The sequence below is a fragment of the Bubalus kerabau genome, chromosome 2, assembly GCF_029407905.1.
Source record: "Bubalus kerabau isolate K-KA32 ecotype Philippines breed swamp buffalo chromosome 2, PCC_UOA_SB_1v2, whole genome shotgun sequence".
Classification (NCBI taxonomy): domain Eukaryota; kingdom Metazoa; phylum Chordata; class Mammalia; order Artiodactyla; family Bovidae; genus Bubalus; species Bubalus kerabau.
In genome coordinates this window covers 110519716-110536889 of record NC_073625.1, presented here as the reverse complement: position 1 = coordinate 110536889, position 17174 = coordinate 110519716, and the positions used below count along the sequence as shown (strand labels likewise).

General features: G+C 43.4%; 1 protein-coding gene across 1 annotated transcript in view; it reads right to left on the bottom strand.

Annotated features, from left to right (window-relative positions):
- The window catches only part of ARHGAP31 (Rho GTPase activating protein 31), a 122278-nt gene that overhangs the window by 21710 nt on the left and 83394 nt on the right, over positions 1-17174 (bottom strand). The window contains exons 7-8 of the mRNA XM_055568279.1: positions 13128-13326; positions 8796-8920 (exon numbers count right to left, since the gene is read on the bottom strand). Coding sequence (XP_055424254.1) covers positions 8796-8920; positions 13128-13326 — 324 coding nt within the window. The remainder of the gene's footprint in view (positions 1-8795; positions 8921-13127; positions 13327-17174) is intronic.

Sequence of the window (17174 nt, the reverse complement as noted above, 5' to 3'; positions counted from 1 at the left end):
AATCCCTCTTTCAAAGCTCCTTTTTTCCTTCTTGATCCACATCCTGCTTCTTTTGAGAGGCTCTGAATTAACCCCTTAGCCTCCCAGGCTCGGAGCTTCTCTGCCTGGGGCCCACTGGGCTCTGGAAGGACTTAGCAGTGGTGATGCCAAGACTGCCTTCCACCTCCTTCCTTTCAGAAGTAAGCAGAATTCTCATCCTTGGAAGATCGACTATTTCCACAAGTTTACAAAATGACTTCTCAAACTGCTGGCCATTGGGACTTGCTGGCCATGGGTCCAGTGGTTAAGGATCCACCATCAAATGTAGGAGACATGGGTTCGATCCCTGGTGGGGGAACTAAGACCCATATGCTGTGGGGCAATGAAGCCTGCTTGCTGCAACAAAAAGCCTGTATGCCACAATAACCAAAGACTCGACGCAGCCAAACAGACAAATATTTAGAAACAAACAAACAAAAAATCTTGCCTGGCCAGCCTCCTTTCATTCATGTATTCATTTTTTCTTTTGGCTACACTATACAGTTTGCATGGTAGCTTCTCTGGTGGCTCAGCTGGTAAAGAATCCGCCTGCAACGTGGGAGACCTGGGTTCAATCCCTGGGTTGGGAAGATCCCCTGGAGGAGGAAATGGCAACCCACTCCAGTATTCTTGCCTGGAGAGTCCCCATGGACAGAGAAGCCTGGCAGGCTACAGTCCGTGGGGTCTCAAAGAGTCAGACACGACTGAGTGACTGAGGACAAGCACATGCAGCTTGCGGGATCTCAGTTCCCTGACCAGGGACTGAACCCCAGCCGTGGCAGTGAAAGTGCCGAATCCTAACCATGAGACCACCAGGAGATCTCCAATCATGCATTTGGAGACAAAATTTTGCCTGGTGACTGTGAGTGTCAGGGAGGACGGACAACAGTTCTGGCTGCAGGGCCATCAGTGTTCACCTTTCCTGTGGGACCCTCTGTCTGACAATGAAGCTCCTTGTGGCCCTGGTGGACACAGAAGGGAACAGTCTCCAACAATTTTCTGGCTCCTTGTCTGGACAGTGACTAAGCACTCAGGGCTCTGTGGCCTATGACTATACAGTTGTCCTCAGGATTTGCAGGGGATTGGTTCCAGGACCCCACAGATACCATAATCCACTGGATGCTCAAGATCCTTATATAAATGGTGAACTACAATCGGCCTTGTCTACCCATATGTCCCACATATGCAGATATGAAGGCCTAACTGTAGATATTTATTTATTCATTCAAAGACCTGAATCCCCCTGGGCTTTCAGGAAAGGGTTTTGTTTGTTTGTTTGTTTTGTTTATGTACTTATTTCTTTTTGGCTGAACTAGGTCTTCATTGCAGTGTGCAGGCTTCTCATTGCATGGCTTCTCTTGTTGAAGAGAACAGGCTCTAAGCACACGGGCTTAGTTGCTCTGCAGCAAGTGGGATCTTCCCAAGCCAGGGATTGAATCCATGCCCCTTTCATTGGCAGGTGGATTCTTAACCACTGGACCACCAGGAAAGTCTGGCTAACTGTATTTAGATTATTTTTTTCTGCCTGGGACCTTGGCCTCATGGAAATGCACTCAGCCATTTTCTTTGGGTCCTTGAGTTCCCTCTCTTAGATTATCTCTGTGGCTTTATTTCCCTGCTCAAAGATTCCCTAGAATCTTCCTGTTTGATAATATATTGACACAAATTCCAGTACACAAGTGTCTGGGAGACTTCAGAGTTTATGCGTCTCCATTCAGTCAGTACCCAAGTTTTTCTTACCCTTTCAGTCAGCTCAGTTCAGTTGCTCAGTTGTGTCCAACTCATTGTGACCTCAAGGACTACACCACGCAAGGCCTCCTTGTCCATCACCAACTCCCAGAGCTTGCTTAAACTCATGTCCATCTAGTTGGTGATGCCATCCAACCATCTCATCCTCTGTCTTCCCCTTCTCCTCCTGCCTTCAATCTTTCCCAGCATCAGGGTCTTTTCCAGTGAGTCAGTTCTTCACATTAGGTGGCCAAAGTATTGGAGTTTCAGCTTTAGCATCAGTCGTTCCAGTGAATATTCAGGACTGATTTCCTTTAGGATGGACTAGTTGGATCTCCTTGCACTCCAAGGAACTCTCAAAGAGTTGTCTCCAATACCACAGTTCAAAAGCATCAATTCTTCAGCGCTCAGCTTTCTTTACGGTCCAGCTCTCACATCCATACATGACTACTGGAAAAACCATAGCATTGACTAGACAGGTCTTTGCTAGAAAAGTAATGTCTCTACTTTTTAATATGCTGTCTAGGTTAGTCATAGCTTTTCTTCCAAGGAGCAAGTGTCTTTTAATTTCATGGCTGCAATCACCATCTGCAGTGATTTTGGAGCCCAAGAAAATAAAATCTGTTACTGTTTCCATTTTTCCCCATCTATTTGCCATGAAGTGATGGGACCAGATGCCATGATCTTCGTTTTTTGAATGTTGAGTTTTAAGCCAGCTTTTTCTCTCTCCTCTTTCACTTTCATCAAGAGGCTCTCTAGTTCCTCTTCAGTTTCTGCCGTAGGGTGGTGTCATCTGGGTATCAGCTTATTGGTATTGCTGCCAGCAATCTTGATTTCAGCTTGTGCTTCATTTAGCCCAGCATTTCGTATTATATATGAAATATTATATACTCTGCATATAAGTTAAATAAGCAGGGTGACAATATACAGCCTTGATATACTCCTTTCCCAATTTGGAACCAGTCTGTTGTTCCATGTCCAGTTCTAACTGTTGCTTCTTGACCTGCATACAGATTTCTCAGGAGGCAGGTCAGGTGGTCTGGTATTCCCATCTCTTTAAGAATTTTCCACAGTTTGTTATGATCCACATAGTCAAAGGCTTTGGTGTAATCAATAAAGCAGAAGTAGATGGAACTGTCTTGTTTCTTCTATGATCCAAAGCATGTTGGCAGTTTGGTCTCTTGTTCCTCTGCCTTTTCTAAATCCACCTTGTACATCTGGAAGTTCACCGTTCACATACTGTTGAAGCCTGGCTTGGAGAAATTTAAGTATTACTTTGCTAGTGTGAGATAAGTGCAATTGTGTGGTAGTTTGAACATTCTTTGACATTGCCCTTCTTTGGGATTGGAATGAAAACTGACCTTTTACAGTCCTGTGGCCACTGCTGAGTTGTCCAAATTTGCTGGCATGTAGAGTGCAGCACTTTCACAGCATCATCTTTTAGGATTTGAAATGGCTCAATTGGAATTCCATCACCTCCATTAGCTTTGTTCACAGTGATGCTTCTTAAGGCCCACTTGACTTCACATTCCAGGATGTCTGGCTCTAGCTGAGTGATCACACCATCGTGGTTATTTGGGTCATGATGATCTTTTTGTATAGTTCTGTGTAGTCTTGCCACCTCTTCTTAATATCTTCTACTTCTGTTAGATCCATATCATTTCTGTCCTTTATTGTGCCCATCTTTGCATGAAATTTCCCTTGGTATCTCTAATTTTCTTGAAGAGATCTCTAGTCTTTCCCATTCTATTGTTTTCCTCTATTTCTTTGCATTGATCACTGAGGAAGGCTTTCTTATCTCTCCATGCTATTCTTTGGAACTCTGCATTCAGATGAATGTATCTTTCATTTTCTCATTTGCCTTTAGCTTCTCTTCCTTTCTCAGCTATTTGTAAGGCCTCCTCCAACAACCATTTTGCCTTTTTGCATTTCTTTTCCTTGGGGATGGTCTTGATCCCTGCCTCCTGTATAATGTCAGGAACCTCTGTCCATAATTCTTCAGGCACTCTGTCTATCAGATCTTATCCCTTGAATCTGTTTGTCACTTCCACTGTATAAACGTAAGGGATTTGCTGTATGTAGGTCATACCTGAATGGTGTAGTGGTTTTCCCTACTTTCTTCAATTTAGGTCTGAATTTTACAATAAGGAGTTCATAATCTGAGCCACAATCGGCTCCTGGTCTTTTCACTAATTGTATAGAGCTTCTCCATCTTTGGGTGCAAAGAATATAATCAATCTGATTTTGGTATCAAAAATCTGGTGATGTCCATGTGTAGAGTTTTCTCTTGTGTTGTTGGAAGAGGGTGTTTGCTATGACCAGTGTGTTCTCTTGGTAAAACTCTGTTAGCCTTTTCCCTGCTTCATTTTGTACTCCAAGGCCAAAGTTGTCTGTTACTCCAGGTATCTCTTGACTTCCAACTTTTGCATTCCAGTCCCCTCTGATGAAAAGAACATCTTTTTTGGGTGTTAGTTCTAGAAGGTCTTGTGGGTCTTCATAGAACTGTTCAGCTTCTTCAGCAGTACTGGTTGGGGCATAGAGACTGTGATATTGAATGGTTTGCCTTGGAAACAGAGATCATCCTGTCGTTTTTTGAGATTGCATCCAAGTACTGCATTTCAGACTCTTTTGTTGACTATGAGGGCTACTCCATTTCTTCTAAGGGATTCTTGCCCACAGTAGTAGATATAATGATAATCTGAATTAAATTCACCCATTCCAGTCCATTTGTGTTCACTCTTGCCATCTCCTGTTTGACCACTTCTAATTTACCTTGATTCACGGACCTAACATTCCAGGTTCCTATGCAATATTGCTCTTTAGTATCTCCTATTTCTGTTCCATTTTCTAAACATGGTTAAACATCCCTTCACCTGCACCCCCTCCCCACAAAAAACTCCAGTACTATAAACATGGTGAATCAACTTTTAAAATGTTCTTAATTATGAAACTTAAAAAAAAGAGATTTAAAAATTATTTAAATATGTTAATTCACTGATTTCCTTTTTTCACAAGTATATTTCAACAAATAATGAGGCTATTACAGGGTTATGACCACCCCCTATCCTCCCCGACACAGTCTTTAATTTCTAGGGTTTCAACAACACTCTTCTGGTGAAACATGGCCACTGGGGCAATAGTCAAGGTCACAGAGAGCCATGTATATTGACACTGATGGTTCTTTAATTTCACCTCTGCACCCCATCAAAAGCCAGCCGGTTTGATGAACTATTTCTGACTAGCTTGTTCATGAGAGAGCAGTGGTTTTCAACTCTGGCTGCATATCGGAATCTCCTGGGGAGCTTTTAAAAAGTTACCAATACTCTGACTTTATCACAGTCCTCATGAGGCAGGGCTGCTGTGGGTGTGAACCACATCCTGTGGGTGATTCTGAGGTGCAGCCGAGCTGAGGAGCCGGCCAGGGACATCCTGTACATTCTATGAATTTACCACTGTTTGATCCAGCACCTGGAGCTTCTTCCTTTCGAAAACCACACGGGGGTGGAAATCTTCCTAAGTCACGATCAAAGCAAATCATTTATTCTATTTTTATTCAATGGTTTTGTTCTTTTAACTTTTTGGTACTTGGTGAACCTCTTACATTGTGGCACTAATTCTGTAACTGAAGTTCTCTCTGATGTGCTTCAGCAAATCTATTATTTGATCAGGAATTTCTTGCCAGGTACACCTCTTAAATTCTCCTTTGAGAATCCTAACTTCTGACTTGTATCTGGCCTCCTATACCTACGGCAACCTGTCCTCTTCACCTGGCCATCTTGCCATTTTGTGAAATACATTTCCCCCCATATAATGGATATTACAGATGGCTACCCAGAATCCATTTCCCTTCTCCTTCTCGCAGAGCCCTGTCCAGCTTGGGGGTACCTCATTCCTCATCCAATGGGTGTAATGCCATTCCTCATGCCAGTGATTGGTTCAGGAATCCAGTCCTAAGCTGGTCAGTACAGAGCACTCTCCTGGCCATAACGATCAACCCATGTGACTAAGTGAAGGCTACTATTGTGGGGTGGGAGGTGAGGAGGGCGACAGACACTTAATGCGGAGGTTCTGGGAAAGAAGGGTCCCTGCACCAAGAAGCAAGCTACCAGAAATGATGTTCTTTCTCCTTCTGGTCATAATGATAGTCAAAGGTAAAACCTAGAACTATGAATACTATACCCACTTTGTTGCTGCAAAGGGAGCCAGTCTGAGGATAAAGCTGACCCTCAGAGGAGGGCATAGCTGAGGAAAACATGGAAAAATGGAAACACAGCCATTGGACTAAATCGTCCCTGAAGCTTTCCCTACATCTGGGTGGTCCCAATAAGTTACCTCCTTGCATAAGCCAATAGAGTTGGATTTGCTCTTACTTGCAGCTGAAACCAAGCTTCCCAGGTGGTGCAGTAGTAAAGAATCTACCTGCTAATGCAGGAGACGCAGATGTGGGTTCAATCTCTGGTTCGTGAAAACCCCCTGAAGTAGGAAATGACAATTTGCTCCAGTATTCTTGCCTAGAAAATTCCATGGACAGAGGAGCCTGGCGGGCTACAGTCCATGGGGTCCAAGGAGTCGGACACAACTGAGCACGCACACACAGCCTAAACCACTGAACCCACTGTACCTAGTGAAATCCCTCATTACTCCAGTAGGACAACGTGATGACTTCTAACATCTATGCTTTATGATCCTTGGCACACAATTATAACCAGGGTTGAGGAAGGTTCTTAAAGATATTCTCTAAATTTCCTCTACAGATATTAGTTTTTTCCCCAAAAATCTTTATTGTTAAGAATTCAAACATTCAGAACTGTTGAAGACCTCTAAACCTACCATCTAGGTTCACATTTTGCCATATGTTTGTTTCATCTATTTCTAATCTATTTATCTACCTACATACTTATATTTTGCAGAATCATTTGAAAGTGAGTTTCAGTATTTTGACACTTCATCTTTAAATATTTAACTTTAGCATAAGAGTCGGACACGACTGAGCGACTTCACTTTGACTTTTTCATTTTCATGCATTGGAGAAGGAAATGGCAACCCACTCCAGTGTTCTTGCCTAGAGAATCCCAGGGATGGGGGAGCCTGGTGGGCTGCCGTCTATGAGGTCGCACAGGGTTGGACACGACTGAAGCGACTTAGCAGCAGCAGCAGCGTATGTCTCATAAGCACCAGCAAACTATGAAAATTTACTGTTTTTAATTTCATCTAAAATCTAGCCTATTTGTCCTCAAAATTATCTTTTGTAGCCCTTAAAAAAAATTTTTTTTTAATTTATTTTTGCTGCACTGGGTCTTCATTGCTGCATGTGGATTTTCTCTAGTTTTGGTGAGCAGGGGCCACTCTTCATCGTGGTGTGGAGGCCTCTCACTGTGGTGGATCCTTGATGCCGAGCACGTGCTCCAGAGTGTGGGCTTCAGTAGTCGTGGCACACAGGCTTAGTTGCTCTGCAGCACGTGGGATCTTCCTGGACCAGGGATCGAACTCGTGTTCCCTGCATTGGCAGGTGGATCTTAACCACTGGACAACCCGGGAAGCCCTGTAGTATTTTTTATTTTTTCACACTAAGATTCAATCAAGGTTTGCTCATTGCATTTGTAAGTTTACCTTTTACTACTTGTTTTCATAACTATTGCTCTCATTTTTAAAAAAATTATGCTTTCGGTCTATAACACTAAATGCCACTGTGGCAAATTTCTTTGGCCTTCCCTTTCTGAAACAATATTCAGCTTGATTGATTATATTCCCCATTTTATAGTGGTTTCCTTGGTTCCCTCCTGCATCAGTTCTACTTACTACTCAGATATAATTTTCACAGGGCAGCATCCTTATTTGAATTTCAGATCTTCCTTACAGTAAAGTTCATTAATAAATGTAGAAAGAATGATGGAAGTGGAAAATTACCATATGGTAAATACCATAGTTATAACTGTTATAGGCAAGAACCACTGATGGATATTAAAATTCATGGATGAAAGTATGATAAGGAAAAGGATATTTGCATGGTCTGAAAGTATCTCCCACAAGACACTTATTAATTGCAAAGGAAAAAAATAGTAAGTACATCGGAACAAACCTTGTAGACAGCACTTTAACCGAGTGATCAAAGTTGGCATCACCAACAATAAAACACTGACCTCATGGGCCCTCTGATATGACGCCCTGTGACAGGCACAGCATTTGTAACCTCAATCTAACCATGAGAAAACATCAGACAATCCCAAACCGAGGTATATTCTACAAAATATATGGCCAAAACTCTTCCAAAGTGTCAAAGTCAGAAAGACGGAGGAGCTGCCTAGCTTGGAAGATTTAGGAAGCATGACATCTAAATGCAGTGTGGGTTCCTGGACTAGATCCTGGCCCCGTGGGGCCTGGACATTAGTAGGACAAAGGGCCAAATACAAATAACATCTGTAAATTATTTAATAGTATTACATAGATATTAACATTATGGTTTTGATCATTGTATTACAGTTATTTAATACATTAGCTTTGGGGGAAGCTGCATGAAAGGTATATGGATTCTCTGTGTACTATTTTTGAAAAATTTTTGTAAATCCAAAATTATTTAAAAAAGAAACACTGGACTTCCAAGGTGGTCCAGTGGTTGGGAACCCACCTGTCAAGGCAGGGAACACAGGCTCCATCCATGCTCTGGGAAGACCCCACATGCCTCAAGAGCAATGAGGCCCATGCGCCGCAACTACTGAGCTTATGCTCTAAGCCCACGTGCCACGACTACTGAAGCCCTCACACCTAGAGCTAGGGCTCCGCAACAAGAGCAGCCACTGCGATGAAAAGCCAGTGCACCGCAACGAAGAGCAGCACCCGCCCACTGCAATAGAGAAAAGCCCGGGCAAAGATAGTGCAGCCAACAATAAATAAATAAACTTAGTAAGAAACAAAAAAGGCTCTTCAGCTAATTTATAAGTTTCTCTTCTAGGGTTAGTGAGCTTGACCTAATCAAACCAAAGACTTAAGAAACAGAACTAAAAATATATATCTATATCTCTCTTATGAACATAACCATGGTTGATTCTTACCTGAGAGCCTCTGTCCTCTTACAAATACACTCCCGTTTCTACTCAGCTTTGATTTGGAGTCTGATCCAGAACGTCCCAGGTTAAATATTGATTTCCACTTCTTGGATTTACTGGAGAGCTTTCTTCTAAAAGAGCCAAGCCACAGCGGGTAAGTTGGGTAACTAGCCATTTCAATGGGACTCTGAACTATAGAAGGAATATCCCAAACATGTTCTTAGTTATGAATGATTCTGACATGGCAAGAAATTCTTTTAAAAAATCCAAGCTGAGCCTGACTCTCACCCTGTCCAAGGATGCCCTTGATGACCAAGCCAGGTTTTCTTAGTCAGAGTGAAGGATCACATTTTTCAGATGTGCTATTAAAAGCAGGAAAGTGAAACTGGCTTAATCATGTCTGACTCTTTGTGACCCCATGGACTGTATCCCACCAGGCTCCTCAGGCCATGGAATTCTCCAGGCCAGAATACTGGAGCAGGTTGCCATTTCCTCCTCCAGGGGATCTTCCTGAACCAAGGACTGAACCCAGCCCTCCCACATTGAAGGCAGATTCTTTACCATTTGAGCCACGAGGGAAGCCCATTAAAAGCAGGGGTTGGCAGCAAACAGAGGCAGGGGTTAGTGCGAGACTCAGAGGTCACAAGCAACCACAGTTCTGGGAATTCTGGTAGAAATTCTGATGAACACTTTCCTCCTGGGTTTTCAAAGACATCTATTTCTTACGGGAGTAAACACTAAAGACCAGAGACCTCAGTCTTTTTATGCTCCCTGAACTGCAGCCACACTTCTGGGACATACACAGGTGAGGAGAAGGCTAGGGAAGACTTCAGTGGGCTGGACAGGGGGTGGATGAGAGAGCAACTTGGAAGAGAGCCTGGCCCCGGAGAGCTGCAGACTGCTGGGTGTGGTCAGTGGCCACTGCAGAGAAACGCAGAGGGTGGCCAGTGTCTCTGGCTTTGTCTCTCATTTCCCTGATGAAGCAGGGATAGTTGAGTGCTAGACTTAAATTGAAGAAAGTAGGGAAAACCACTACACCATTCAGGTATGACCTAAAGCAAATCCCTTACGATTATACAGCAGAAGTGAGAAATAGATTCAAGGGATAAGATATGATAGACAGAGTGCCTGAAGAATTACGGACAGAGGTTCGTGACATTGTTCAGGAGGCAGGGAGCAAGACCATCCCCAATAAAAAGAACTGCAAAAAGGCAAAATGGTTGTGTGAGGAGGCCTTACAAATAGCAGTGAAAAGAAGAGAAGCAAAAGGCAAAGGAGAAAAGGAAAGATATGCCCATTTGAATGCAGAGTTCCAAAGAATAGCATGGAGAGATAAGAAAGGCTTCCTCAGTGATCAATGCAAAGAAACAGAGGAAAACAATAGAATGGGAAAGACTAGCGATCTCTTCAAGAAAATTTGAGATACCAAGGGAACATTTCATGCAAAGATGGGCACAATAAAGGACAGAAATGGTATGGACCTAACAGAAGTAGAAGATATTAAGAAGAGGTGGCAAGACTACACAGAAGAACTATACAAAAAAGATCTTCATAACCCAGATAATCACAACGGTGTGATGCTTCACCTAGAGCCAGACATCCTGGAATGTGAAGTCACGTGGGCCTTAGGAAGCATCACTACAAACAAAGCTAGTGGAGGTGATGGAATTCCAGTTGAGCTATTTCAAATCCTAAAAATGATGTTGTGAAAGTGCTGCACTCAATATGCCAGCAAATATGGAAAACTCAGCAGTGGCCACAGGACTGGAAGAGGTCAGTTTTCATTCTAATCCCAAAGAAAGGCAATACCAAAGAATGTTCAAACTACCACACAATTGCACTCATCTCACACACTAGCAAAGTAATATTTGAAATTCTCCAAGCCAGGCTTCAGCAATACATTAACCGTGAACTTCCAGATGTTCAAGCTGGATTTTAGAAAAGGCAGAGGAACCAGAGATCAAATTATCATCATCCGTTGGATCATCGAAAACGCAAAAGAGTTCCAGAAAAACACCTGCTGCTGCTTTACTGACTATGCCAAAGCCTTTGACTGTGTGGATCGCAACAAACTGAAAAATTCTTCAAGAGATGGGAATAACAGACCCCCTGACCTGCCTCCCGAGAAATCTGTATGCAGGCCAGGAGCAAGTTAGAAGTGGACATGGGACAACAGACTGGTTCCAAATAGGAAAAGGAGTATGTCAAGGCTGTATATTGTCACCCTGCTTATTTAACTTCTATGCATAATACATCATGAGAAACGCTGGGCTGGATGAAGCACAATCTGAAATCAAGATTGCTGGGAGAAATATCAATAACCTCAGATATGCAGATGACACCACCCTTATGGAAGAAAGCAAAGAACTAAAGAGCCTCTAGATGAAAGTGAAAGAGAGTGAAAAGTTGGCTTAAAACTCAGCATTCAGAAAACTAAGATCTTGGGATCTGGCCCCATCACTTCATGGCAAATAGATGGGGAAACAGTGGAAACAATGACAGACTGTATTTTCGGGGCTCCAAAATCACTGCAGATGTTGACTGCAGCCATGAAATTAAAAGACGCTTACTCCTTGGAAGGAAAGTTATGACCAACCTAGATAGCATATTAAAAAGCAGAAACATTACTTTGTCAACAAAGGTCTGTCTAGTCAAAGCTATGGTTTTTCCAGTAGTCATGCATGGATGTGAGAGTTGGACTATAAAGAAAGCTGAGCGCCAAAGAATTTATGCTTTTGAAGTGTGGTGTTGGAGAAGACTCTTGAGAGTCTCTTGGACTGCAAGGAGATCCAACCACTCCATCCTAATGGAAATCAGTCCTGAATATTCATTGGAAGGACTGATGCTGAAGCTGAAACTCCAATACTTTGGCCACCTGATGTGAAGAGCTGACTCATTTGAAAAGACCCTGATGCTGGGAAAGATGCTGGGAGGAGAAGGGGATGACAGAGGACGAGATGGTTGGATGGCATCACCAAATTAATGGACATGAGTTTGAGTAAGCTTCAGGAGTTGGTGATGGACAGGGAGGCCTGGCGTGCTGCAGTCCACGGGGTCACAAAGAGCCAGACACGACTGAGCACCTGAACTGAACTGAACTCAGACGGGGCCCAGAGGACCTGCTGCCACCAGAGGTCACCACAGAGGCCTTGCCGGGCTCTGGCTGGCCTAGCCATTATATTTCATAAAGTTCTGGGATGAAGCCCTGGCACCTGTGGGCTCCACAGAGGACCTCTTCTCCACAGGGTTCTCATAGAACACATGCTTCTCCCATCAGCGACAGACCTGCAGTGCTTCGTAGTTTCTGTCAGATCTGGCCTAACGGCGTCAAGCGCTTGGCCCTGAGCCTGTACCTTGAGGCACGGTGCGCCCCGGGTGGGGCTGACAGAGCAGGGAAGGTATACTTGATTGTCCTTCAGAGCTATCCTTCTTCCTGATCCCTGGATGAAAGTGTCATCCTCCAGGGATTTGGGGGGAGGCGCAGTGCCAGAAAATGGAGCATTTCCTGCCAGGTGAGATCCAGGCACCCTTCCCAGGCACCCAGCGCGCTCTCCCTCCCCAGAGGGAAATAGCCGTGCCATCATGTGGAGGACACTGATGAGAGGCCTGAGGGTTCTGCTTTTACACCTCCTTTCACTGACCAAACAGCAAGGATGATACTCTTCAACGAAAAGATTGCCTTCCGGCTTCTCCACTTACTGTCTGCCTAGAATTTAGGACTCTTGCTTCCATAACTGAGGAATGTGTGGAGACCAGGGTTACAACAGAAGAAATGAAAAGGAGAGTGAGGAAAGACATGAGTGAAAATGGTGTTTGTTTTGTTTTTGCAGGGAAGGGAAGGCTCCGACAGGTAAGAGAGGAGGAACAGAAGCCAGGATGCATGTCCTCAAGAGTTTTCAGCTCAGAGTGGAGCTTTGTCAACTTGTCCTCCATCCATCGCCATGCCTTTTATAATGTGCCGTGAAGGTGAAGGGTGGGAGGAGGCAGTAAATTTTTCTGTTTAGCAACTTTCCTTTTGAAAACATCAAGGCTATTTTGTCTAAGCTAGGAAATAAGGGATTTCAGTTATGATTCTTGACACCTATGAGCCCTATCCCCACCATGGTACTAGGGATCTCTGGTGGGAGATCAAGGTCTCAAAGACTTTGGGGCAGTGAGGGAATGCACATTGGTGGATGTTGTGGCATCAGCTCCCATCTCTTCTGGAAGGCCGCCTTACCCCCCAAACCAGATCACAACCCCAGCCCATGCTGCCATTATAGCCCTGAGACTCTAACCACTTCCTCCTCTGTCCCCTGCCACCCAACATCTCCCAGAATTTGAAAGAAGGCCACTTACTTGTTGTCTGGTAACTCAAGGACAGTATGGAAGAGGGTACCCATGGGAGGGACAATCTCAGGCAGGCTATTCTCTCTTCTTTCCTTCCTGGCAGGATGATTAGTAGCCAGACTCCGGGCCTGAGCTTCCTCCAGACTCACCAACTTCATGGGCAGGGAGAGGGCGGGCAGGGTCAGGCTCTTCATGATCGGCCGGTTTTCTGTAAAGAGAAGAGAAGAGCTCATAGACCTCCTGGGAGTGGATCTGTTCACCAGTTCCAGCCAGATGCCTGCAGCCACAGCTCTCCCATTCCTGACCTCCTGGCAGGGGCTTCTCTTGGGCATGGTGGGGTCTGCGGCAAAGACTACATATAGGAATGTGATAGCTATCCTGGCCAGCCCAGCCAGAGGGCACACAGAGGCTTCAGAAGGTAACCTGCATTCCTGTACTTTTCAGAGACAGACTATTCATTCATTCACACAACAACATATTGAGCACTTACTGTGTGCCAGAGTAACAGCTGAGGGTATTTGCCCCTGGGTACTGCCTAGTCCTTCGGTCAGGTGAGAATGTGTGTTCAGCCACAGAGGAGGTCTCACTCAGCTAGGGTGGGGACGAGATTACCCCTTCTCTTGGCAACCCACTCCAGTACTCTTGCCTAGAAAATCCCATGGACAGAGGAGCCTGGTAGGCTGCAGTCCATGGGGTCTCGAAGAATCGGACACGACTGAGCGACTTCACTTTCACTTTTCACTTTCATGCTTTGGAGAAGGGAATGGCAACCCACTCCAATGTTCTTGCCTGGAGAATCCCAGGGACGGCAGAGCCTGGTAGGCTGCCGTCTATGGGGTTGCAGAGAGTCGGACACGACTGAAGTGACTTAGCAGCAGCTGCAGCTGGAAAACATGGCCTCTAAGGCAATTAAAGGTTGGAGGTCCATACAGTCAAAGCTATGGGTTTTTCCAGTAGTCATATACAGATGTGAGAGCTGGATCATAAATAAGGCTGAGGGCTGAAGAATGCTTTTGAACTGTGGTGCTAGAGAAGGCTCTTGAGAGTCCCTTGGACTGCAAGGAGATCAAACCAGCCAATCCTAAAGGAAATTAGCCCTGAATGTTCATTGCAAGGACTGATGCTGAAGCTGAAGCTCCAATACTCTGGCTACCTGATGTGAAGAGCTGACTCATTGGAAAAGATCCTGATGCTGGGAAAGATTGAGGGCAGGAAGAGAAGGGGGCAGCAGAGGGTGAGATAGTTAAATAAATAGTATTGCTGACTCAATGGACATGAATATAAGCAAACTCCAGGAGAGAGTAAAGGATAAGGCAGCCTGGCATGCAGTCCATGGGGTCGCAAAGAGTTGGATACGAATGACTTAGTGACTGAACAACGACAACAAATGACTTATTCCATTTTGTGTAAACGTTCAGTATGGTACCAAAGTCAATAAGAATTCATAACATTTAAGTGGAATGCACTGAACAATATGTATTGGAGGCAGTCAAGAGTTAAAGGCTCAGAGGAATCTAAATTTCAATATGCGGGACAAAAGCTGATTAAGGCAATGGTCATAAAAAGGATAGGCATTTCCAGGTTGGAATTAGGAACACCCTTAACACTAACAGTCATGGGTGGAATTTGCTGTCAAGAAGAACATTTCCCAAAGTCATAATTCTCTACAATGGTTTATTTATTTGTTTTCCTGTTTTTTTTTTTTTCCTCCCAGAGGCATCACTGGGTAAGGAAAAAGCACAGGCTGGAAGATTTAGGTTCCATGTTCAGTCTTACCAGTTGCTAAGCTTTTCTGGTTCTCCGGTTCTTCATGTATAAAATAAGGTTGATAACTTTAGGATGGTTGTTGTGATAAGACAATGAGATGATATGTGTGGAGGGTCTGCCATAGTTCCTGGCATACAGTAAGTCCCCAGTGAATTACTGGTTGATTCAAAAGGATGAATGAATGAAAGCATACTATTTCTCATTCCCAGGTGGCGCTAGTGGTAAAGAACCCACTGGAGACATAAGAGTTGTGGATTCAATCCCTGGATTGGGAAGATCCCCTGGAGAAGGCAATGGCAGCCCACTCCAGTATTCTTGCCTGAAGGATCCCATGGGCAGAGGAGCCTGGCAAGCTACAGTCCATGGGGTCACAAAGAGTTAGACAAGACTGAAGAAACTTAGTACAAAGTGCAAGTTAAAATAAAGATAAAAGAAACGTCAGCCATTCCTAGGTATATAGTCAAGACAATTAAAAACACACGTTCACACAAAAACTTGTACATGACTGTTCACAGCAGCATCGTAATAACCAAAAAGCAGAAACAACCCAAATGTCCATCAACTGATAAGTGGATACATAAAATATGGTATATCCATACAATGGAATATCATTCAGCTATTAAAAAAATGAAATGCTGATCTATGAGAACATGTGCTAAGTGAAAGAAGTAGGTCATTAAAAGCCATGTATTGTATGATCCCATTTATATGAAATGTGCAAAAGAAGCAAAATCCATAGAAACAGGAAGCAGATGACTGGTTGCCAGACTCTGGTGGGAAGGGAGGACAAAATGTGGAGTGACTACTTTACTGGGTATGGGGTTTCTTTCTGGAGTGATGAAAACATCCTGGAATTAGACAGTGGTGATGGTTGAACAATTCTGTGAATACACTAAAAACCACTGAAATGCACACTATAAAATGATTAAAGCGGTGAATTTTATGGTATGTGAATTTTAAAAGAAAGATCCTAAACCACATAGAGGACAGGATGGGGGTAAGAATTATTATACCAGGAATCAAAATTTGATATTAATTGCAATTGATTACTTTGATGGTTATAATTGATTTTCCCAAGCTTATTAGCCAAACTAGAAAAGAATGCTTTGATCAGATCATACAAATATTTTGCAGATATAGTTCTAACACACACTGGTTCTTGAGGTATGGACCCTAGCCAGTAGCAGCAGCATCACCTGGAAACTTGTTAGAAATACAGATTTTCGGCAGCACTCCAGACAAGCTGAATCAGAAATTCTGGGTATGAGGTCCAGTAAACTGTGTTTCAACAAGCCTTCCCAGTCATGTGATGTATGCTAATGCTGGAAATTGTACCCTCACACAAATGGTAGTTATCAGGTTTACTGATCAGCTAGATTTTTTATTTTTACAAATTAGGCTCATATGAGTTCAAGCAGCATAAACCAATACCAATGCATTCCTGGGGTTCATTATGTTATTATGAGGGCTGGAATATCATGAATTGCATCTCATACATCCAACCTGAAATAGCTCACTGTTTCTCACATATAGTGGGTTTCAATGCTAGCTAGTCTCTACATACATGCACCCACAAACACACACCCACTGCAGTATGCCCACTGTCCCGTGCAGGGCAGAACAAAGCAAGTGCTCAAGAAACGCTTGCAAGAAAGACAAATATTATGTGATACCACTTACATGTGGAATCTAAAAAATAGTACAAATGATGTTATTTATAAAACAGAAATAGACTCATAGAGATAGAAAACAAACTTATGGTTACCTAAGGGGAAGTGGAGGAGGGATAAACTGGGAATATGGTATTACACAGATACACACTACCATATGTAAAATAGACAATAAGGATTTAGGGTGTAGCACAGAGAACTATATTCAATATCTTATAATAAACTATAATGGAAAAGAACCAAAAAAAAGAATACAGGTGTGTGTATATGTGTAAATGGAACAAACACAATATTGTAAATCAATTATATTTCAATTTAAAAAAGAAATGCTTGCAAAGAGAAGGCATTCTGAATATATATGCAAGCATGAACAGGATGCTTCTTAACTCACTCACTTAAGCCTTCTGCAATATCATACTGGAAGTAAAAATACAAGCTAATAGTTGGGGGGATATTGTCAGTGCCTCTAGATAACAACTGGAAGAGTTTAAGAACTCACTAAAAATAACAGAACAGTATTCAAAGCCACCACACCATGTTCATGGATAGGCCATGTATGCAACTGATCAGAAACATACTAGAGCCACGTCTGCACACACCGCACCTTTGCTGCATTGGC